The sequence below is a fragment of the Antechinus flavipes genome, chromosome 4 (assembly GCF_016432865.1).
Source record: "Antechinus flavipes isolate AdamAnt ecotype Samford, QLD, Australia chromosome 4, AdamAnt_v2, whole genome shotgun sequence".
Lineage (NCBI taxonomy): Eukaryota > Metazoa > Chordata > Mammalia > Dasyuromorphia > Dasyuridae > Antechinus > Antechinus flavipes.
Genome location: NC_067401.1, coordinates 29,581,665 through 29,606,635, shown reverse-complemented (window position 1 = coordinate 29,606,635; position 24,971 = coordinate 29,581,665). Strand labels below are relative to the sequence as shown.

Here is a 24,971-nt window from a genome sequence, read left to right as displayed (position 1 = left end):
TCATTCCAGTAACATGCGAGAAATATCCCCCAACTGCTTTCCAAGAATTTGTAAAATCAAGGTTCAAATGTCACCAAAGAAAATACATCTATATAGCAGCAAAGTGTTCAAGGAGAATCGATATAAAATTAGAAAACTCTGGCTAAAGAAAATGCACTAAGCAGGCAGATTTTGACTTTGCAGGATTTACATGCCATAGGCACATAAATCAAAAAAATCAAGACTAGGTAAGCTCAGCTATATACTCCTGTTATCTCCACATTAAGGGATAAAGTGATTTTTTTCCCTCTGTTCTTTAAAAGATCCATCCTATGTTCCTAGTACCCTACTGTGGCCCCAAGTTATGAATTAAGACCACAATGTCTTTTAGTTGCAGGCTGCTTGGGAAAGCCTGGTCTCTACAGACCCACTTTTGGCTTCACTAGCACCGTGCTCTCACCGATGCGCACTAATCTACTCTACTTCTTATCCAACAAGAGAAATGACACCTTTTTTTTTCAGGATGGGTTAAATTCTAAGCACAGGGAAATGGCGGGTGGGGATGACAAGAACACATAATCAGCCAAGTGGCCTAAGTTTATCTTCTTCACTACTGTGAATGGTCTAAAGTCCAGGAGTTATTCTTTTACTTGGATTAACTTAGTAGGACTGTGGGCATAGAAGGGAGATGATCTGTGCTTGCTCAATCTGGGCCTTCAAATCCTTTATCTTTCACCTTGAAAAGGCCTAACAGCAAAGCCAATAATACAGTTATTACTCATACTGTCCTCAGAAAGGGCTTTGACAAGCCAGCAAACAGAAAAGGGTCAAATGGAATACACAAACACTTCATAAACTTTAAAACTTTTATTCAACAATTTACATTACTTTGATCTACAAATTTTCTGGGTTTTGTTTTTGTTTTTTTCCCGATAAAATAAGTAAATCTAGGTACGGTTGCAGAGCTGTTGTTGGGTCAGCAGAGTAAATGAAATTCACGCAGCTTTTTTTCTTTTTTAAAACACTGGATGTGAAGACATCAACAAAGAGAGATTATGTCATGGAACTGACACAGAGCCTCCTTGGGGTCTATGATGTCAGATACAACTACAGCAAATACCTAAGCAATTAGCTAATAGGTTCATCTCTGGCCACTGCTTGTAAATTTGGAAAATGCCTGGCTTTTTGACTGGGTAACACTTTCGAACCCTTTATGAAATTACTCAGGAGGCAGGAGAAGGGAGAAGGAAAAATCTTAGTATTTACCCCATGGTATCCCGCCCTTCCCTCAAACTAAGAGAGAATTCGGCCCCTAAATAAGCTGTCATGACAACTCTCCCCCCGCCCCCCAAGTTCTACTGCAACTGGACACAAATGAAAACTACTGATGCTTTAGAATAGGCTCTGTCCACTCGAGGGCACTTCTGCCTTTGAGGCCATGCAAACGAGTGGACCCGAGTTTGTAGATAATAGGCTAGCTCGACTGCCATGAATACTGACAATACAGAAAAGAGGGGGGAGAGGGATGTGTCTGCCTGTGTTTTTTAAAGTCAACACACATTAAGGACCTCCAGGTGGGTTCCAAAACCACAGAAGGTGCATAAGCACACGTGTGATGACTGAAAAATAGCCCTCTTCTGTACACTGGAAAAGCTGTAACATTAGCTAAGGATTTCGGCTGGATCTAAGAGCATAGAAGGAAAAACTGTTAAGTGATCTCTTTACCATAATGGTTAGCCTTTCCTAAACAAAAGGCCCTAAGCTAATTATACCCACCCCCTCACCCCCCAAAAGAGAAATCTTTAAAGAATGGTTTAACTAAACCAGTTTAGGACATTTATACATATTTTTTAAAGCAAAAACACAACAAAAAGTAAAGCTATTTAGTGCATGCAAATTGCAGCAACTTAACTGGCCCCATATTCCTACACTAAGTAACAAGGGTAATTGTCAGGGGACAAACTTCCCTCGACGGTTTTGTGCTTCCTCTGCAAACACCCAAAGACCAATTTGGGTGAGTGTAGCAGCTAAACTAATCTCAAAGTCCACTTCCTCTATTTGTACGCTTGGCCAAAACTATGTTAGAAGTGTGAAAATAACTCAATCCTACTTTTAAACCCACTTACACTTAAGACATTAAATTGGCCAAAGCTTCTGTGAACCGGCCTTCATTTCAGTTTACTCCACCTCCCCTTCCTTTGATCTAAGAAAATAGTGGTGTCATTCTTTCTTACTAAAGGAAGCAATAGCACAGGGATGGGAAAAATTATTAAAATCTCCCCAAGAGGATGACATTTGCTCTAAGCCAAGCTCTCCTTTCCAAACTGTGTCTGCTACTAGAAGTGCTTTCTTCCCTTTTCTGTAGTTTCAAGCTAGACCAGAACTGTGGTCTTAAAATGATAGTCTCTCTCAGAGACAGCATAACTAAAGAGCAGCCCAGGAAAATAACAGGGACAGATGATACCAACTTCTGGTAATGAGACACAAAACTTCCAAAAAACGTGTGCATAGCTTTATTCATCTGCTTAGAACTAACCTTGTCATGGAGCTTCAGCAAAACCCGAGTGTGCAAAATGCATTTCTTAGAAGTAATGCGAGCAAAGCGTTCACATTCACACTGGCACAAGTACAGAGGCTAACAAGTCACACTAGGGAGAGCAAGTCTGGAGACGTGATGGGAAAAGGAACAGACGAGAATTGCACAGTTCATTATTTCCAGACAATGGTTGCAGACAAGCATTTTTCTTTATTTTTGTTTTATTTAATGATAAGCAAGGTGCTGTATTTTAACAAAAACTTTTAAATTGAAGAGAGCTGATAGTGCAGCTCCCACAGAATTCCAGAGCAAAGTTGGCTCCATCCCTCCCAGGGTTTTGCAAACAAAGCATTTTAGAACCCCCTCCGTTAAAGGGGCAGGGAGAACATTGAAAAGAAACACAAGAAATGCCTTTACATGACTCGAGGAAGGTGCTAAAAGCCAGCAGGTAGCAGGAAGAGGAAGGACCAGAAGAGAGAACTCTGGGGACTCTCCTCACAACCTACAGAACAGCCACTAACACATTAAGAGTAAAATATAAATTGCCCCAGTTCTAAAGCAGTTCCAGTTTGTGACAGGACCAATAACCACAGAGATCAAAGGGTGAGCTCATCATTCGGCGTGAAATGGCAAGAACGTGGACCTCAGAAACTACTAAAAGATCTAATTTTTCCTTAAAAAAATACACATGCAAGGCACATTGATATAAAAATATAAAACTCTGGCTAAAGAAAATGTACTGAATAAGCAGGCAGATTTTTGTCTCTGTAGTATTTACATACCATGGGCAAAATTTAAATTGTTTTCAAAAAATCTGACTAGGTAAGGCTAGGTTACACGTTCCTCTCGTCCCCACATTCACGGGATAAAGGAAGTGATTTCTTACCCTATTTGGTGTTTTCTTCCCTGTATAACAATTTCCTTTAAGATCCCTTACACGCTTAATAATGTCTCTTCCCTCTTGCCAAGTCCCACTTAATCTGTTTATACCTGGGTTTACCTTTGGTCCAAGTCAACAGATTTAGTGGAACAGTCCGCCGGGACTCTCAACCAACAAAAATGCTTCCCAAGCAGGCGTTACCAGTACCCCTTCATGGGCCAATGTTGTCTGGTATAGGAATGAGTCTCCCTATGGTCTCCATTTACTTTTCAAAGAATTTACCTGTGCTCACTCACTACCTTTTTTGCAAACTCATTATGGAATAATGCAATATTAGGGGAACTGTCTTTGCAGAGCATCTGCCCTGTCCTCTCCCCCCCCCCCAGACTACCGCAATTACAAGTTCACCAGGTGATCTGAATCTACCCCCTTCAAAAAAGGGACAAGTTCTTGTAAATATAGACCATGAGGATATTAAAGTCTAATTGTCTAACAGCAGCTTAAACAACAACTTTCAATCTATATATTCATCACATTAAGGAAAGTCATCCCCCAGGGTGACAGAGTTCAAGGTTCTTTTCCAGGAAGTCACATTCTTTTTTGACCTTAAGCAATCTTTTTCCCCTTCTTCTGCCTCCCTCTCCTGACACAGGAGGAAGAACCAGGGCAAAGCTATGTGGGTAAACAAAAGGGATTAATTTTTGATAATGGGATGGGAATATTTTTTAAGGCCAAAAAGCTTTACAGTAACAGGCTCATACTGCTTTTGTTGCCCAGTTTATTTTCTATCACGGGTATCATGGTAAGCTACCTCCACTGATGTGTTCCCCCTTTCCTCTCCTCTCCAATAGTCTTCTATTCGCTCTTAAGAGTTAGTGGCTGTGCTGCAGATAAGGGGCCTAAGCAACCTCGAAAGAATCATGGCGTATTGTTCATGGAAAAAGTGCATCACATTCTTGATTTTCAGTTACTCATAGCAGCAGCAGGAGCTTTAACCCAAGACAACATGAACACAGTTGTAAGTCCATTCTTAAATGCAGCAACACAATGAAATGTCTTCAAGGTCAAGAGAGGTTCCTCAATAAAGAATAAACAACAAACTTAGACTTTTCACAGAGGGTCAAATTAAAGAGGCATAATTCTTATTTACACATCAAAATAAACCACTTGTTAAAATACTTAATCTTTACAACACCTAGCAAAAAACAAAATAAAAGACATAAGAATAAAGCGGAAATTCCTAAAAGCAGTATCCACTTTTGGAACACTTATTTAGCACCTGAGGAAAGACTGTAATGGAAAGCCAACAGTTTCGGTGGCAAACAGCAAATGTGACATCAGTTTAAGATTGGTATGTTTGCCCTATACAATTTTCACACTAGAGAAATGCAAATGGGACTTATTTTTGTTTGTTTCTATTGTTAATAAGGCTGTAAAAAAGGGATACATACTATGATGTTACAAAATGGCTTTAGAACTCTGAACATAAACAAAGCTTTAGGATGAAGTGTAAAAGAGGAAATATATATCCACCAATCCCAGAATACTCAGGGACTGATTTTCCACAAGGATTTCCAGCACCTATTAGCCATATGCTCCTAGGAATTCAGAAGGAACTGCTCCACTACCAGCAGTTTGCAAGTACACATACCCCACAGAACTATCTATACCGCTCTGGAATTCAGCTGTTATACCAGTTAAGGACATTAAGACTGCAAACAAGCCACCTGTAGTATGATGAAATTGTGGTGCAATCTCTAATTACAAAGCTCAGTTAAATGTAGTACAAGAGCAAAATCACTCATTTTGTTCATTCTCTCTTCAGTCTTAGTTCATGGTTCTCACAATTTGCACAGGCTAATCTATTTATGAACAGGGCCTGGAAATGCCTTTTCACAACTGAAAACAATCCTGGGGCTTCACTCACTGGATTCATAATCTTGGCATCAAGCATTAGGCTTGATTGGTTTGCCTGTGCAAATTCTAAGAGAAGCCCTTCTGCTTCTAGCTTTGCTTCCTATTTTTCCCTTTTAGAGAGTTCGTAAAACACCAAGATGTACAACAGCATTCCCCACATTAAATGGAAAATCCTTGGCAAACCAAGTTAAGGACAAGATGAGAGATCTATGTCCCTACTGGAGCGGCCTTCTCAGCCTGACCTGAAAAGATAACTGTGATCTCTGCCCGCAACCTCCAATATTGGCCAAACACATTGCCCTGCAACAAGCATCTGTGTGACAACTTTGTCATGCATATGAAAATAAAGGCTTCCACGCTCTCTTCCACAGCTGTTTTACAGCGAAGGTCTGAGCGTGTGTCCTCTGAGGGAGTGGACCAGTGGTCAAGTCAGATTCTTTGTAGAAGCTGGCTCTCCTCTGGGGAGAGGAGCATGAGGTTTGGAGGGGCTAAGGAACAAGATGACCACCCACCCCCCATGTACAGCTGTGGCCAATCAGTCCAGATCCCTCTCCAGGGGCCATTCAGTGCATAATATTGTTATAATTTCACTAGAACCGAGAGAAGCTACTGGATGATTTAGTGTGGCATAATAGCAGCTACTACAGCTGAACCATGAGCCTGACTTGGCTGTGTGTGGGAATGTTTCCCCCTGGAACTTCATCGAAGTTAGTTGTGTCTGTCATTCCATGCAAAAAAAAAAAAAAAAAGTTTTAAATGGCAGCTCTTATAAAGATTAAGTTTTTGCAGATTCTCAGTGAGCAGTGACTAGCTAAGCCCCAAAGCGATAAAACAGAACAGAGAAAACACAACAGCTTTTAGGCCGTCTATTTCACAGAAAGACAATATCCACAAGTTGGTTGCTTTGTCTGGCATTCCTTCCCAGAAAATAAAGAGCAAACTGCCATTACCAAACATCCCAATATCCCTCCTATGAAACCTGTCACTAGGAAAGGCGGAAAGCGAGGCTCTATCTATGTGATTAACTTCAGCAGGGCTGGGTGGGAGAGGAAGCAGACAAAGATAAATACACCCTGTCTTTAAGGGGGATGGGGGAAAAGGAATTTACTCAAGACACTTACAGCAAAGTGGTATGTGACATAGGGGCCTACGAGCAAGACAGATTTTTAAAGAATTCTTCACCCTTAATTAGTATCTTCATAGCTATTAAAAAAATAGGTCATGAGCTCATTCTTAGTGCCATATTTCAAATACTACCTTATTTTTAAAAAGATTAAAACCACCTGACTTAACTCTGTATAATGAAAACAAATGGCACAAAATAAATACAAGTTTGTTCTCTGAATACTAATACTTTACACACATTCTTTTACTCCCAAGTCTTCCTGTCATTTCCCTCCTTCTCCTCACATGCAGGACACACACACGCACACAGACACACTATTTTCAGTCTTTAGAATGTAGGGATTATGTAATCCCTCAAACTGTATTTGGTTTTATGCTACAGTACTAATACTCTGAGTAGAAGGAAAATTCATTATACCCAACAGTAACACATTATCATTATTTAAATGTGCTAAATTAATCACAGCTGAGTTTTTAAAGTTTACACAAAATAATCAGAAAACAGATTAACTCTTAAGATTTTTTTTAATAAGTGCTCTGGAAGGAATTGTGTAAGGACCTAAGAAACTTTTCAGACAAATAGAGTTAAGTGTTACAAAACCAGCACAAAAGAGGTTTATTCTAATGTCCTGCTTGTCCCTCAGCAAAAATGTCCATTAACCCAATGCCCAGAAATACTGACTTATTGTGGTAGGGGCACTAAGGTTTCCAGAAAGACAAAACTTTTCTAACTATGGAAATCTAACCATACAATCCAGCTAAACTTCAATGGAGGAAAAAAAAAGGGAAATGTTAGGTCCAGAAGTACAACTCTCTACTACCTGTGCAGAGGAGGGAAGGGCAGACAGAATTCTCCTTGTTCCTTGCCCCTTCCCTTTAGGTGAGGGACAGGAAGGGGGGGATTAGAGAGACAGGGAGGAAACAAGAAGACAGGGGCCAACATAGTTTGCTTATTGTCTTTTGACAATTTATTTTAAAATCCTCAGGCTAAGTAGTGTTTCCTCAATACTCATTAAGTTTTGTTCTACATATGGAAGGTCAGATTTAAATTTGGTTGGGTAATTATGTTTCTTAAACAAAAATATGTATAGAGAAAATTTTCATTCAACTTCTGAACCTCACTAAATCCAGAAAAGCTGCTGGGATGGGGATGGGGATGGGGATGTGGATGAGGATGAGGATGAGGATGGGACATCATGGGCCAGAAGAATTTAAAACTGAAAGTGAGAAAAACACATTTGGGAGAAGGAAAAAAATGGAATCTGGCCCTAAGGCGGCAAGTGGTTACACAAGGCAATTAAACACACAGCAGAACTTTAAAACCAGTAAAACAAACTGGATCCTTTTTTTTTTTTTTTTTAAGCAATCTTAAATGTTTTGACTTTTTTTTTTAACTTTTAAAAATTTTTATTTAAAAAAAAAAAAAACACAAACACAGACTTCTTCCACCTCAGTATTATGCTGCATTTTCCAGTTTGTTCAATGCTTTAAAGCTCAAGGATGCCTCTGCTCAGAATTGTACAAGAGCCCAAAGCATCCTAGCTTTTGGCAAGCAGGCAGGAGACTCAACAGAATTAAAATAGGAACACAGGCAGACTAGATGCAGGGCACATCTGTAAACATATTATACATTTGAAAATTACAACATTTGTAAAGGTGAGACAGTTTACAGGTGAAATGAAACTATTCTGGAACTGGCCAACCACAAGTTTCTGAACCTGGACTGATACAATAAGTTATTTTTTTTAATATATATATATTATGTATAAAAAGCTTGTTTACATAAAATGGAGTTGGCAATCCATGCTTATACTTTTAAAATCTAAGCAGGGCAGAAACCAGCAGACTTTTAAAGATATTTAGTTTCTCTATCCTATGTTGAATCCAACAGCTTCTTTCAGGAACTACCTTAATAAAAGCCTTAAATAATTAACAAAACCAGACAACCCATCAATGCTAGAATTTCAAAACACTGGACACAACTAAACAGAAGGGGTTCAGCAAGACAAGTTACTTTATCCCCTAATGCCCCATAGGATCCAATCTAATCATATTAGAAGATACCTTTCCACCTAAATGCCCAGCTACTGAACCTGTATTTTAAGTGTGGGTGCTTTAAAAAAAAAATTCTAGTACTTGTGTTGGTGAAACAGGCCAGAGAATTGATTTTGCTACTAACATCTGGCTGATCTTATATTGGACCCTTGATTTTGCAAAAACCCCCCTCCCCCAACCTAGGCAAAAAACAAAACAAAAAAAGCGAAAACCGTTTGAGTGAGTTACACACAGGCTGCTGTGTGCAGGATGGCTGTGATGGGGAGCCAGGGCTTCCGCTCTCTCTGCCATAAAGGTCTTCCCAGAGTTTCACATTCCATGCCTTTAAAAAAAGTTTTGCTCTAGTAATAAAATATATTTAATAAAGAGATAATTAGAAGCAATAGCTCAGAAGTACAGATTGCAGGAAAATAGAAAAGGCTACTTTCCAGGGGCAAGGTTTATTTCTTCTGCACTGGCTAGAAACAAATATGGAAACATTTTAGTTCTCGTGGGCTTTTTTTCCCTTTTTCTTTTCTTTTTTAAAATAACTTAAGAAAAAAAAGTTAAGGGGTTAAGGAGTTTGCAGAAAAGGAACATATAAACATGTTTTTTTCTTAAGATTTTTGATGAAAAACAAGGAAAACCCCCAGCACATTTAGTGTTAGACAGAGCAAGTCTGGAGCACCTACAGTTGAAAAGCAGGGTATACTTTTGCTCCTACTTACAGTTGGATAAGAAGGTGGAAACAGTCTTTTTGTATGTTAAATGACTAAACCAATCACTTGTCCTGCAACCTGTCTTAAAATGACACTCCTAGGAATTCTTCGTTGTAAAAGTCCAATGTGTCACCGAAGCCAAGTCAACTGTGCACCACCTCTTATTCCAGACTTGTTGGGTTTCCATCCCCTCCCACCCCCCAAGATGACAATTTCCCCAGCACCCCACAGGCTGTTTTACTCCGGGCAAAACATGCAAACCATTTTCTGGAAAAGGCAACCCTGCAAACTTCAAGGCGTTTCTATCCAGCATTCTCGTAGGGTTCAAAGTAAAATAAAAAGACTGAAGGAGTGGGGAGAAATGTTGAATCATTCTGGGTTCCCTGTGATTAGTATATCACTAGTCACAGAACAAGAAACCGAAACCTTTAAAAGTGGAATTGCCTCTCCAGTGGGTCACTGGTTGCCCATGTTGATGACAGCAGGAACTTTGGAACCACGCTTGTGTATTGAGTCTGTATTCATTAATCACTTGCATTCACTCTTTAAAACAAAACAAAAACTAACAAAAAGAAAAAAAAATCTACTCAGTACCGGAGATTAAATAACCATGTGTAGTCTCTTGAAATAAATTTTCTGATTCCTTAAGAAGTCTAATTACTTTCAGTTGCCTCTTTTTTTTTTTTTTAAATAACTATATATATATTTTTATATATTATCCTGTGATTCTACTTATGGTTCCTCTGCTGCACTGAAGATCTAGAAGGAGCATCAAAGCCTCGTGTCCCCCTTGAGTGGCTCTGATGCTGCAGAAAGCTGACAAACAGGCAGCTGTCTGTCTGTCTGTCCTGCCGCCTTCATTGATCTGGACTATCCATGGCTTCATCATAAGTGATTATCCTTTGGGGATCTGCGGAAGGGAAAAAAAAAGGTAAAATGACCTCAGACATGACTTCCCTTAAGAAAAACAAATACCCTCAACTTAATTGTTGCTGAAGATTCTCTCACATATAATAACCACTATAATCCACGTAACTGTCTCTTTGCAATGTCACTGCAATGTGTTCCAATGCAACTCTCAACAGTAGATTTAAAAGTCCAGAGGGATCAGTGCAAAATAGGGAATCACTTGTGATTCCTACACCAAAATATATATACATACATATGTATTTAAAGATAAGCTTGGCAGAACTTTTAGTTCTTTTTAATCATATATGGTTCAGTTTCCTCTTAATCCACTTCAACATAAAAATCTTGGACATTGGAAACATGCAGTTATAAAAATATCCATGTAAAGGACGAGGATATGTGTGTGTGTGTGTGTGTGTGTGTGTGTGTGTGGGGTCCTGTTCCCATCTTGGGAGTCTTATTTTTTGAAGAACCATGGAGGCCTTAATTTTGGTATCTTTTATGAATTGCTATTTTAGAAATGTATCTGGGCTTCAAAATACAGGACATGATCACCACAGATGTCTAACTAATGATGATAAAGATGAAAATGAACCTGTAAGAATCCACATTCATTCCAGACCAAATATTTGGGTCTAGTCCAGGGATAGAGGAGAAGAAATCTGAGGCTCCTAGGTAGGTGTGAGCTGTGAACGTGCTTGCCTCATAATCAGCCTTTTCCAATTAAATCACTGCCTCCTAACTACCCAGCCGCATATAGATTTGGCTCAATTGCAGGAAAAATTAGCACCCACTTAAGATAATAGAAACTATGTGCTTCTCTCTAAGGAAAAGCTCTAGAGAGTAGAGCTTCATATCCATCTTAATTTTTTGTGTGTGTCAACAAGTAACAGCAGAAATGAGGATAAATGGACATTGAGGGGAACTCCTAAGCTTATTTGGTTCAGTAACACTTAATGAAGGAAGAGTAAAAAAAATTTGGGAAATACTGAAAACAAGATTTTATAATCCATCTGGTTTTGCATTATTTGACTTCATTTTATACAAGATCAAAATGGAAATTGGTCTCTAGAAATATCTCAATCTATTTGTGGTACTTAGTAAATGGACACTACAATGAGGAGCAAGCACTTGCAGCCTCTCTCATTAACCCGTCCTTGAAATACAAGGAAAATTTCCAATGAACTGTTACCTGGGAAGGCAGGAAACAGGATAGTCCTGATATTAAGTATGGGATAGGAAGGATGATAAACTAGTAGGAAGAAGGGAAATAATTAGAGTAAACCGGGGGAAAGGGAGTAAGGAAGGCTTTAAAAAAAAGAAAATATTGGGTGCTTGTGTGGACTATGGATAGCGGCAGCCAGAATATTGAGAGCTTTGGGCCCAAGTTTTGCTTGTACAAACATTCATTTATTCTTGACTAAAAAACCCTGTTCCTAAACCTTTAATGAACTCCAACATTGCTAAGTCTTGGTTTTCTGAGAGAACAATGGAGTGCCGGGGGCACTCTGTCACCCCTGAGGCTAGATGCCAGGGACAAATCATTCAGTACCTAGGGACCTGAGGAGGTTGCAAAGCCTTTTCCAAGTGTGTCTAATTCTGGGTATTTTAGAAATTGTTCTTAGGATGTCTCCAATATTATTTTAGCCTGAAATACAATCAAAACTAGCCAAAAGATACATGAATATTCAAATTTCAGTGTATTTGTCAATGTGTTTGGATGTGACTTGGATTCTCATAAATTTACCTTTACTTTCAAGATAGTTCACATTCACTAATATATGGGAAAGAGGCACACAAAAAGTAAAATGTTACATTTCCATTATGTTGAATTTAGCTTTTAAAAAAACTTCAGGGCACACCAAGCTTCAGGGCCCAAGAAGAAAAACAACCACAAAACCCTCACATTACTGTCAGGAATTATAATCAAGAAATTAATACTTTTATAAATACAAGTTTTTATTCAAGTACTAACCAACTGGGTTTTTGGATTAGAGAGATATCTCTCTCTCTTCCTCCAGCCTACCTTTCCGGATATTTCAGGAATTTTGTTCTCATATACATACAAGAGTAGAAAGGAGATTCTGGAAGAAGCACTATGTAATGGTGCACCCCTCAATTCTTTAATTGGTCTGAAGCTAAGAGACAAAATAAGGTTTTGCTAAGATTTTCTGGGACTATGAACTTCCATTACTGAAGGTAATTCAGTTTTCCCGGATTCACATGTAGCAACATTTACAACTACCAATTTTCCTAGAGTCAGTTACAGAGTGTCCCAATCTGGGAGGTCCCCAGAGGCCTAGGACAGCCTTCACAACCCTCTCCCAAATACTTTTGGTATAACTTCCATTCAACCCAATTTACAGGACTTACCTTGCTTCTGCAAATTCCAAATAGATTCCATTTCTGCAAAAACAAGGAAAAACGTTATTACTGAATGTTCAGAAGATTCTGATTTTAATGTTAAGCCCATCCATTTTTTAAAATCACAAGATGATGTGAAATAACCTTTTATTGGACCTCCTAGAAAGAAGCAATCGTGGAGTCCAGAATGTGCTCTTCTCTATTGCAGTGAGGGTAGGGGTGGGTATTTCCTTGCTACTTCTGCAACATGGACCAGGGACAGGATATCACTTAAGAACTTCCAAGTGTTGATTTTAAGAAGTAGTTATTTTATAATTGCAATTAAACTACCAGTAGAACAGACTTTTTTCTTGTTTATATTCAAGATCTGATGAAGCAAGCTATCTATGATGAAGTTGGTTGTCATAGTTTATCAGTGAAAAACCTCTAGTATTTGTGTTATTCTAGCAGCACAATATACAGGACAAGAATGCAATATGTTTGAGAACCATTGAAATAAACAATGAAATAAATTCATTGTTATGGAATAATGGAGCCAACAGCCATTTGAGTCATACTAAGACTATCAAAGAAGTCAATCTATTAAAATAAACATCTGATAAAAAAAATCAAGATGATCAAAAGATTCTATGAAAAAAGGTATAACTTGCTTGAAACACACTCACTCTCTGAATTCAACCAGTGTACAACTTAGGACTTTCTGAGACTATGAAATTCAATTACTGAGGGTTAGAGTCCTGCCCATTCAGTTTTGGCCCCAAGAAGAGTTGAGAAAAACATATCTCTGCTTTCTTTGCAAGAAGCAGAAGGCCCTTGGGCACCATACACTGTATAACTGCCAGGTAAGCTTGAGGCCTGGGCTGATTTAAGAAACTATCCCCCTCCTCTCAATATTTATTAAGAGAAAAGATTGGAAGATTAGGTGGGTAGAATTTTCAGAAATCAGTATGATGGAAAAACAAAAAGGCATCCAAAAAAACTAACTATAAGAAAAATAACTTTCTCTTCAATCAGGTGCTTAAGTCTCAGGAACAAATTGTTTGGAATGATTATGCTAAAGCATGTTAAAAATAATGAATGGTATTAACCACCATAGTTCAGCAGTATAAAAACAAGTTTACCTGGTAAATAAGCAGGCCAGAAAAAGTATACTAATGATAATAGTTGTTTTTACATTATGACTATAAGTCTGTATTTTTCTTAACATGGGCTATGCTAACAAATATTTCACCATCGGTGTGAACTTCTCCACTTCCTAATAACCTGTTCTCAAAAAAATATGCTTTATCTGCAAGGCCCACTGTCAGTGGACAGGTGTTTATTAAAAAATCTTCATATATCATAGATTTGCTTTCATGGGATTTTAGAGGTAGGGTAAGCATGAAAAGAAACACCATATAAAGTGCTACAAAATAAATTTTACCACTTTCCAGTTGTTGAGGACAGAATAAATCAAGTATTTAAAAATTAAGCCTGAGGTTGGTGCTAAGAGATGAAAAGTTCCTTCTCCTTTTGCTTCAGAATACAATGCCCTTTTTCTTGAGGACATTCTGTGAAAAGCTGTAGCCAGCAAATCACCACCAAGTGGCTTCAAAACAATATACTAATATTAACTAGACACAACAAGCACTTTGGAGGTAGAATAAGGGGTTTATCTGCAGTAAAATTTCATAGTATTTCATAAGTTTTGTAAGAAATTACAACCAAAGAGGAAAAGCAAACTCCATTAAGGGGAACTACATCATTTCACAACCTAAAGTACCTAAAACAAAACTCAGATGTGAAAATATTCAGATAGTTGAGTAGGAAAAAAATAAAGCATCACATGGAATACTACTTAGCTATAAGAAATAAGGCGGGGAATGGGTTTTGGTAAAACTTGGGAAGACCCACATGAAGTGAACAGTGATCAAAAGTGACCAAATCATTGTACATTTTAACAGCAATACTGTAAAGATTCAATTGTGAAAGACTTAGCTATTATGATCAATACAACAAGCCAAGACAATTCTGAAGGGCTCCTAATGAAAATTACTATCCATTTTCACAGACAGAACTGATTAACTCTTGAGTACAACTGGCGCATAATTTTTTTCACTTTATTTTTCTTGCCTTTTAACCAAATTCCTAAAGAGGGTCACCAACAAATCACTGCCTCCATTTCTTCCTTCCACTCAACCTTTCTGGAATGGTGTTTCTCACCCCATCACTTTCAATGAAATTGCTCTCTCCAAATATTATCTAATAGCACTTAACAACTAAATTCAAAATCTTTTATTTTCATCGAGCATTTTTAAAAATAGTGATCCTAAGATTCCCTGGGTTCAGTGATCTCTCATTTCATATCACTATCAATACTTGCATAATCCTACTGACGTGTCCAGCTCAAAAACTGGGCAAGCCCATCCCCTTTCTTATTCAATCGCCCCATCAAGGCCATCCCACTAGTCAAAAATCTTCCCAAGCTCCCCTCCCTCCCCATCTCCAGTCAAGCATGGAAAGCTCTCTCCGATCTTTACAGACATTCCCTACCACCACCTTGAAAATTAGAATCTCTAGATTCCCTCCTGATTCTCTCCACCTCTGTGCTTGCTCCTCCTCACTGTAAGGCAAAAACCAGGAGCAGAGACACTGAGACTACCTGTGGTCTCTGGACAGAAAATCATCCCCAAGGGGCCAAAGTGACCAACTACCAAGCAGACACCTCACTTGGAAGAGGATAAGAGGCCTTTGATAGAAACAACACATTATAAACACGGATTGTGCCTCTGGAGAAAACTTCTGCCAAAATGTTGCTGGACTTTCTCCTCTTTATTAACACAACTAGAACCTAGTGTTTCTTTGTGCCAGGGGATGATAGCCAAGAGATAGCTCTAGGTGACCACAATTCAACCACAAAAATTTAACCTGTGCACCCAACCATTTCTCTGATTCCAGACCAAGGCAACCTCATTTTTTGCAATAAAATTATGTCCCTGAAAGGGTGAACAATTTGTATTATAGTTTAAATTTGTCTTTTAAAAAAAAATACTTGATTTTGGGGCACTACGTTTTACTTAAAACAGAAGCAAACATATATATACCTGTGGGCTGGTTTGGAAGAGGGAGAAAAATTGTCAGTTAATCTTTTCTTTTCAGATTAATTGCATAAAGCTGCCCTTCTCAACTCTTCTCATGTGTTTCAACTACTCCAAACGGAAAAACGACAAAAAATTCCTAAATTTATAAATTACTCACCAAAAAGACCATCCCAGAAAGAAATCTGGGTGTTTAAAAGTGGAGCTATGTGTACACAACTGTCTTTCAATAATCATACAAATCAAACCATCACCATTCAATAAACTGTACAGATTTTTTCCAGTATTTAACAAAATCCAATCACAACTAAACTTGGTCCTTGATTTAGTGAATGAGGATTTTCCTTATATATATTCTGAGGGGAAAGTACTCATTTAAAGTATTGGGGCCAACAATAACAAGCTTCAGAAGTAGAATTTTTTTTTAAAATTCGGAATGGTAATCATTGATCTCAAAGTCAAACTTAAAAGATTCAATCTAGAGAGAAATCTATATCACATTACTATTGCTTTAGATGCATATATACTATGTGTAAATGCACATGTATGTGCAAATTTGGTTATTTGGGTGAAATAGAATACCTTTTATTATTATATATGCTTTCTTGAAATGGAAATTTATTATTACATATTTTGATCTCCCTGATGATCTGCTGGGTACATGACAATGTTTTGTTCTTTTTAATTTTCCTTTCTTTTTCTATTTTGTCTGTAGTTTTAAATATTTTTTAAAAAGGGTAAAAAAAAAAGCAATAAAAATAAAATTTAAGTAAATAAATAAATATTTTTTAAAAATAAAGTAAAAAAAAATTTTTTTAATTGCCTACAAGCAATTAAATCACCAATAAGAAAGCAAGCATAGCCTATAATTTGCATTCTGGAATACTAATGAAGGTCCCAGAATTGACAGCCTCCAGCTAAGAAATTAACTCAGTGCCAGTCCAACTTTTAACCAAGCAATAAATCAGTATTAAATGAAATAAGACACTAATTAATGAGACCCCCCTCTTTGTTGTTGTAGTTTCTGTGACTGGTAACTAGTAACTACTTGTTTTCCCTATCAGCAGCTTAAAAATTCTTCTCAGTGCTACACTCAAACCAGCTGCAATTTAAAATGCCATGTAATAATGTAGAGCTGTGTGCTCATTAAGTCATTCAATACTGATTTCTCGAAACTTATACTACTTAATCATGTGAAAAAAATTAGTTATCATAAACCAATTTTACTTAAATGCTTGCAAGTAAAAGTTAATATTTCCCTTGATCAGCCTTTATTATTAGAGTAAAACTGGTAATTCTCCAAAAAAGAGGGGATATTTTGCTTCAGAGATGGCCAAGTCCTCCCTTCTCCAGATATACTATAAAGACAAATTCAGGGGCTAAATAGGTTTTCTTTGTGTCACTAGCCACCATAACCAATTAAATCAGATACTGTCATGCCTAAATAGCCTTCCTAAGGTTTAAAGGACCACCACTACTGAGATGACAGTTTTGGGAAGAAAAACATTCTCACATAGTACCTTTAATTTCTGGGCTGATTTCACTCCCTCAAGGGGTTATATTTTAAATTAGTTCTCATTAATCCAGACTTCACTAATTTCAAATGTTATTCAGAACCAAAGAATGTGATTCCATGATTGCCCTCTCCCTTTAAAAAAAAAAAAAAGTGATGTTCTACTGTTACTAAATTCTAAAAAAAATTTTTAAGAAAATCTAAAGTATAGCTGTAGAACATAAATTCTTTAAGGGATAGAGCCTATGAATCTATAATACCTTACAGAGGCATACAATAAATATTTGCTGAATTAAAGAGAACTCTAACTGCACCAGCAGATCTCACTCTCATATTCTATCTCTGTAAGAAGCAGTTAAGAGTGAACTTTCAATAATTCAAACTTCTTGTGGCCACAATCTAGGTAAGCAGAAAAGTAGTTGCCAATTTTTCCAGTTTATATTAATCAAACATACAATTAAACAGACATACAACAAAATATGCAATAAAGTACTTCTAACAAAGTTTTAGGAAGTTGTCTTACCTACATTTTAAGAGCTCATTCATCCTATAATCTCAATGATGTAGTTAAGAAATCATAATGTTTATTTTAAGTGTTCTAACAGCTTTTTAAATAGTTGTCAGATTTCCTAGTCCTAAAAAGACTGCAAGTAACAACCTTGCCTGATAAATTATAGGAGTCTATAAAGCAAGAAATGTTTGTCAGTGTGAAAGAATAGGCAGAAAAACTACAAAAACAATATGGAAAACTAGAAGTATTGCAGGCAATCATTATGTTGTTTGGAGGCAATTTTAAATACTTCAGTAGCCCCCTATTTCTAAAATTGACTTTCAGTTATCATCAATAAAACATTAAATAACATCCAGAGCATTATATAATGGTTAAAAGAAAGATACTGGTGTTTACAGGGCCAAACCTGGAATTCACTTACAAAATACACTGCGTAATGACACTCGACAAATGTTGTCAACTTGTAAAAGTCAAAATATATTCACATGCCAGTATGCCTGCATAACTTAATTAAACCAATTTGTACACAGTGAAGACTAATGCAGAACTAACATAACTCTCACCAGCAGACCTTCCCATTTACTACCCACAAACCTGAAAGAAGGATCAATAATGCAGAGAGCCAAGTAAAAGCAGTGATTCAAGACTTTAATTCTCCCAAAATGGAGCTCAGAGTTATAACAAGGGTCATGTCAAAGATGTTGATTTCAACTTTAATACCAAAAGATATTGTCCCAGCTTGAGAGAATCAAAAAGAGACCTTAAATAAATGTGAATAATGGCTTCTTCTGAGGGAAAAAAAAAAAAAAAGATACAGAAAAACATCCAATAATTAGTTTCCTAGTTCACTTAACTATTAAATGCCTAGGACAATGTTGCTACTTTTTAGGCTTCAAGGCCTAAAAAATACAAAAATGGATGGAAGAAAAAAAAGTTTTCCTTCCTTTTTCTACACCAAGTCTGCAGAAGACCAGAACTGTGCCTTTTGTACTTTAAATAAAGAAATGGGTGAAAGGAGATAGTTGGAAGAGGACAAATCAACACTCCACAGAGAAGCCCCCCCCCCCTCCAAAAAAAAGTGACAAGATACTTTAAAACCCTATATGACACTGAGAAACACTGGGACATTTCTACTTTTTACATTATCAATTCCCAGAATTCTCCTTCTATTCCGCAACTTGATAAGACAAAACAGCACACTACTTACTGCAGACTCTAGTTTTAGTTTTTGTTAATGTTTCACAACTATAGAACCTGCTCCCATCCCTTACAGGCTCCCATGAAAATACAAATGTCAGGTCCAAAGCCAACCAGGATCAACTCTCTTAAACTCAATGGAATTTCTGTACTTTAAGAGACATGAGATGTTTCTGCGTTCATTTGCTAGTCTAGCCACACATCCCTTACAGGTATTTTAAGAGTTACTCAAAACTACTCTCCCACTTTGATAATAAGTTTCCAACCAATAAACTTTTACTTAATGAAATGACAACTCCCCTTCTCCCCCACCTCTGTCTCCCCTGCAAAGAACACTCAAGGAGACTATCCTCAAAGAAAATGGCTAAAGACATCTAATCTAATCTAATGAAGTTTTTCTTCATATTATACAAGTGATTGAAAGAAATTTATTATGAAACTATCTGATAAAGCCAAAGACTGTAAGACACTGAAAAAATCTCAATTATTTTAACTCAGCCAATTATGACACTCAAAAGAACAAATCTAAAAATCATGGGGCAAACTTTGAATGAAATCTACAACCAATTTTGAAGGCCTGTGTCATGAAGAAAGGTCAGAAACAATTAACTTCAATAAGCTGTGAGACTGCCAGAAATCACTATCAGCATGAAAGGGAATTCAAAACTGCACCTAGAACAGTCTACTCAACACCAAGCATATACCAAGCATCTAATTCAGCCATCCTGACAAAATGTGACCCAGCTCTCCTATCATCCCCTTCTTGGATCTCTTCTCTCAATCCTCAAAGCACTTTACCTAATTAAGCTCCTGGAGAGGAGGATCTCTTTAGCCTTTGTACTCCCAACATCTAGCAGTTTCTGGAACACAGCAGATGCTCAATAAGTGTCTGGTGATTTCTATTCCTCAAGTCATCTATCAAGCTTGTAAAACTACCTGGAACCATGATTAATTAAATTTCGAGCAATTGTTATTAAAAATGGACAGAACAAGAAGAGTATTTAGGGGAAGAGCGCGGGGCTTATGAACCAGTAGGCAGAGCTTCAGGACTTCTTTCTATATCCTCCACAATGCCTAAGAACCTACACAACTAAATAAAAAATATTTATCGAGTGCACATCCATGAGCTGAACACTACAGAAATGCAGGGGAAAACTGTATAAGTCAGGAGAACTGGGGTGAGATTGGAATTACTGGCAAAAGAGAACGAAAGAAGTTATGAAGAGGGCAGAGGATGTGAAAGAGAAGGGGAAGGAAGGAGCCAAATATTGTGCTGATTTACATCCTGCTGATGGCAGGCAGGCAGTAGAGGTGATTAATCATAAAACAAAAATGCTATTCTTAAGCTATTGGAATTTGTACATATGCATGGTGGTCATTCAGTCATCCCAGTGAGGCCAGATGCTAAATTAATTTACAAGCTCAGTCAAACAAACAAGTCAAATTACTTTTCAAAAGTGCTCTTCAAAGTACAAAATACTTTACAGTACTGACTTATCACCATGATTATTCTTATTCATCTGACTAAAGCTGAATGATTTTTAGCTGTTTCCAAAATAAAGCAATAGCCGAGCATAAAGCCATCTCAGAGAATGCAGTTATTAAAATATTCGAAGAGCCTTCTTAGGACGCTGTTTCCTAAAAGTCTTCAAATTTTTATTCTAAAGAGAGCTGGTTCCTTTTAGTATCCTCTAGTCAGACTGTCCTAGGCCCTTCTCAAAAGGTCAAGGAGGCAGATTCTGCACCTCAGTCAGCCCTATAGAAATCTACCACAGTATACAACTCACAAACCTGCCACATGAAAGATCTATTCCCAGAATAAAAAACCCCACAAATCTAATGATCAATATAATCTAAGCCTTTAGAGAAAATGAAAAACCTATTTAACCTGACACTTGCAACCTATGTTACATCACTTTTAATTCATCTGTGCTACCTTCTGAAGAACATTACAAGCATCCCTTAATTAAAGGTCCCTGAAGATATCTTAAGTTCACTAAAAGGGGCAAGATAATATGCCCAAGCTCCTTTGCAGCAGTGAACTACATCTTGGCATTAGTAATGAGCAATCACATATTATAAATAATCAAAAAAAAAAAAAAAAAAAAAAAAACATTTCTCTGTCTCTAAAAGCCCTGAGACATAGCATCAGCAAGAAGTGATAGGTCTTTTTCTTGAGAAGAGCTTGGCCCATCCTTTTCTTCTTATCTCACTGTCAGGACATCTCAGTAGGAAACAGGACAGTTAATTCTGCCAGTTCTAGTTTCTAAATTTTCACAGAATTCTACCCTTTTTTCTATCCCCACCCCTTCTTCTAACAGGTTCCTTTCAGCAAAAGGGTGGCTGTTCTGATTATCACCTTCTCCGGGGTTGTGGGGAAAAAACTCATGGCTCCCAACAGTTTGGGACATGCCTCTGGTAAACTAGCCATCATGCATAAGAACCTCAAACAATAATTGCTATGCAGTCTATTTCAATTAAGCTGTTGTATGTCCTGTTCTAATCAGAGAGTTCTGTGTCTAAAATACCCAAAGTTCTTCAGCAGTCAGTCACCCAATTTGCAAGCTCTAGATTTTACCTGTGTGGATTTTCAGTATAGCAGTAAACTGGTCTTCCACCTTAGGCACACAAAGGGCCACTCAAACTCCAAATTACTATGTGTAATTGGTTAAAATTCATCTTTGGAATTCAATACCTTAAATATTAACCAATTTTTAATTGTATTTAAGAAGTAATAAGTGTCCAAAGTGATTCAAAGTAAATCTTAAAGTCATGCAGAAAATTGCGCAAAAATGAAAATTTCTTAAAATGAAGAGTTTGGTACCAACTGAACTAGTTATTTTCCCTTTTCATTTTTTAGTTTATCTAATATGTCTAAAAAGATGTCATTAGATAGATGTTTTTAAATTAAGTAGGCCAGGTAAAAACTTTAGGAGTCTATAATATAAGCTATGAATACACCTATAAATTTTGGTTGAAGGGAGAAAAGTATAATCTTAGCCACTTTATTATTTTCCAAGGCTCAAAACAGCAGACAAATTTAGGGGAAGGCATTTGTGTTCTTGTTATCATCTGTCTGTCCATCTGTCGTCCCCCCACTCCATCCCCCTCTGTCCCCTTGCCTCGCCCCACCTAGGTGATAGAGTAAATAGAGAGCCCAGCATCTGGAGTCAGGAAGACCCATGTTCAAATCCAGCCTCAGATACTAACTGGGTGACCCTGGGCAAGTCACTCACCCTGTTTGACTTCAATTTCCTCATCTATAAAATGAGCTGGAGAAAGAAATAGCAAACAATTCCAGTATTTTTGCCAAAAAAGAAACAAAAAAAAAAAAAAAAAAACCCACAAAAAAGGTCTTAAATAGGATCATGGAAGAGTTGGACATAACTGAAAAACAAGTGAATAACAACATCTAGGCAAGGTTGGAAAAATGTTCTCATTACTTTTTCAACTCTCCACATATGCCTCAACAAAACAGAATTCAGAGTATTTATAAAAAAGGACGATCAAAGCATCCCACACAACTAAAAGAGTACCTATTCCACTATAATTTTGATCCCAGACTAATAGACAGTATGTTCTTTATGACCTAGGTGCTTAATGCAAAAAAGTGTTCTGTAGATTTTAAAAAAACCTTTTCCACAACACAAAGAATCCGAGGTACTCCTCAATTGCTATACATAAAGTACAATCAGAAAATCTTAAATCACAAATAAAAGCCAAGTATTTCACAAAACAAGTAAGTTACCTTTAGTGTGATATACAATAGCAGCCCTCAGGTCAAAAGAACCCCAGCTATCTTTCCTTTCTAGGCCTCTCTGGTACCTCTGTTCTTTGGCGGAGGCTAACAAAGTGTTCGTAGGAGAGGCCAGAGGATTTTCTATCTCGTAGTCCTTTGAGAGAAACACTAGAGCACCTTGACTACTGATGTCTGCCTTTTGCAGGTCACCTGTGAGACTGGGCTCCAAGGTTAAGGCTCCAGCCTCAATGGCAGTCCCAGGCCTTAGAATGCCACCCAGCACTTGAGGACTAGTCCGTTTATCCAATTCATAAGCCTTAGGAAACACAGGATGCTCAGTTCCTGAGGGAATGATTTCAGCACCCTGTGAAACCAAAGTGGCAGGATATTCCCCTTGAAATGTCACTTCCATCACTTTGTGTTCTGTTGATTTACCAATAACAGTCTCGGGACCAGCACTAGGCTCATTTATAAATGACAAACCCCACTGATTCTGGAAGATATCCCCCAGGTTTTGCTGATCTGTCTGAGAGGGCAGATCAACCTGTGCTGCACCCAAAAGCACAGTTTGCATATTTGAAGGGTAAATAAAAAGGCTAGGCTTAATTTGTTCAACGGCTGCAGAAGTGATGCTCATGTCCTGGAGTATGGTCTCGGTCCCAGAAGGGGTGGGGGTTACAGTACTAGCAGCAGTGGTGAGCAGTGGCTGATTCCCTGGAGAATACAGACTTCCCTCCGTTCCGGCCAAAACAGGGCCATTAGAAAAGCTGGCCGAAGTAACTGACTTCATAGCGGACATGGGGACTTGGGACAGTCGACTTGAGGTTTGGGCCTGAGTTTCCCCAGCAGACGGTGAAGATGATGACAATGACAAAGGAGACACGGAAGGGCTCTGAGCGGCTTTGTTGAGATTCTCTTTAACTTTGCTAGCATAACTTATTTTAGGAACAATTTTAGCACTGCTATTGTCCACTGGAAAAACCGGGGGAGGCTTAAATAGGGTCCATGAGTCCTCTTTGGAGGCAACAGCTGTCGTGTGTTTGATTTTGGGTCTATCATCAAACTTCTTGCTGCTCCCACTGGGCTTGGCATCCACGTTTTTCCGCTGCACATCCCCAACGCCGGGTTTCCCACGCCCTGCTCCTCCAGAGCCAGCCTCGTACTTCCAAATGGGTTTAGAGCCATCCCCTCGATTTCCCTTTTGTTCACTATAATCAGGTTTGAAAGTGTCAAGTCCCTGCTTGAAGTTTGGGGGGTTGGACTCCTGCTGCATTATTTTGTCTTGCACTAAATTCAGGTTCTCGCAGCCCTTGGCACTGTTGCGTCTGGCCTTCCGTTTCTTAGGAGTGGTGTAGCCGCTCTCAGAACCACTGCCATCATTATCTGCCCCTCTGCCTACATAGCCATTAGTGATATAACCAGAATTATTTGCTACAACACCATTCGGAATAGATACTGTATCGGTCTTGTCTATAGATTGGTTGTCTCTGGGCTTACTTTCATAAGATTTCTCATTCTTTTTGTCCATACTGTTTTTCTGAATGAAATTCTTGGTTTTAATTCCTGCTTTCCCAAAGGTACTGGCTTTCACAGTCTGCTTCGGATTTAGATTAGTGTCTATAGCTTGCTGGTTGCCATTGAGTACCCTCGTAATGGGGTTGGTGGCTTCATCAGAGCCCAAGCTCTTTAATATTTCTCTTTCTCCAGCATTACCATTTAGTTCACCATAGCCTAAGATAGGGGGAAAAAAAAAAAAGTCATTTTGACTGCAATAATAGCTATATGGCAATCTACTTTTTTTAAATCTTTGATTCTCTTTAAGTAAAAAGAAATATATCCTGGTGAATTATATCAGATCCCAATTACCAAATCATCCAGAAAGTGAAGAATGTGGCATATCTAGTGAGTATAAATATTACAGAGAGAAACCTATCAAAGACTATTTTTCAATATACCACAATTGGCTAGTTTCTCCCTTCAGCAATTTTCATTGTGGAGAGAAATGATATCTCTAATTTAGAATTCTATATAATTTATCATTTACAATTTTATCATTCTTTCAAATACTTCAATACCTTTATGAAATTCTTCCAACCTGAGAAACTGGGCTACAGAGATAAAAACAAAACTGAATACTTTTGCAAAATCTCAAATTTACATTAAGATATCTAGAACTATAATACCCAATGTAATGAAACCAGGAATAATGTTCATTGTCACAGCTGAAATGAAAGCTCTATTACATAAAATTGTACTAATTTGGTATTCAGATCTAATTAGAGGATTCCAATAGATAGCTAGATGAGGAATAGCTAACTTTTTAAAGTTGCTAACAAGTCAAGTTTTAGGTATTTCCAGTGATCACTAAATGATGAGCATGGAACTTGGAAAAATCATCTATTTTTTCAAATTTTGTAGTAAGAAATAGAATAGTGGCAATATGCTTTGTAAAGCATTCTGAGAGCACACCA

The 24,971-nt window shown here is 37.7% G+C and overlaps 1 protein-coding gene across 1 annotated transcript in view; it reads right to left on the bottom strand.

The window, feature by feature from the left end:
- Window positions 1–831: 831 nt before the first annotated feature.
- NUFIP2 (nuclear FMR1 interacting protein 2) overlaps window positions 832–24,971 on the bottom strand; it is a 31,043-nt gene continuing 6,903 nt past the window's right edge. Inside the window, exons 2-4 of the mRNA XM_051992268.1 lie at window positions 22,510–24,231; window positions 12,473–12,505; window positions 832–10,100 (exon numbers count right to left, since the gene is read on the bottom strand). Of these exons, the coding sequence (XP_051848228.1) occupies window positions 10,048–10,100; window positions 12,473–12,505; window positions 22,510–24,231 (1,808 nt within the window). The 3' untranslated portion in view covers window positions 832–10,047. The remainder of the gene's footprint in view (window positions 10,101–12,472; window positions 12,506–22,509; window positions 24,232–24,971) is intronic.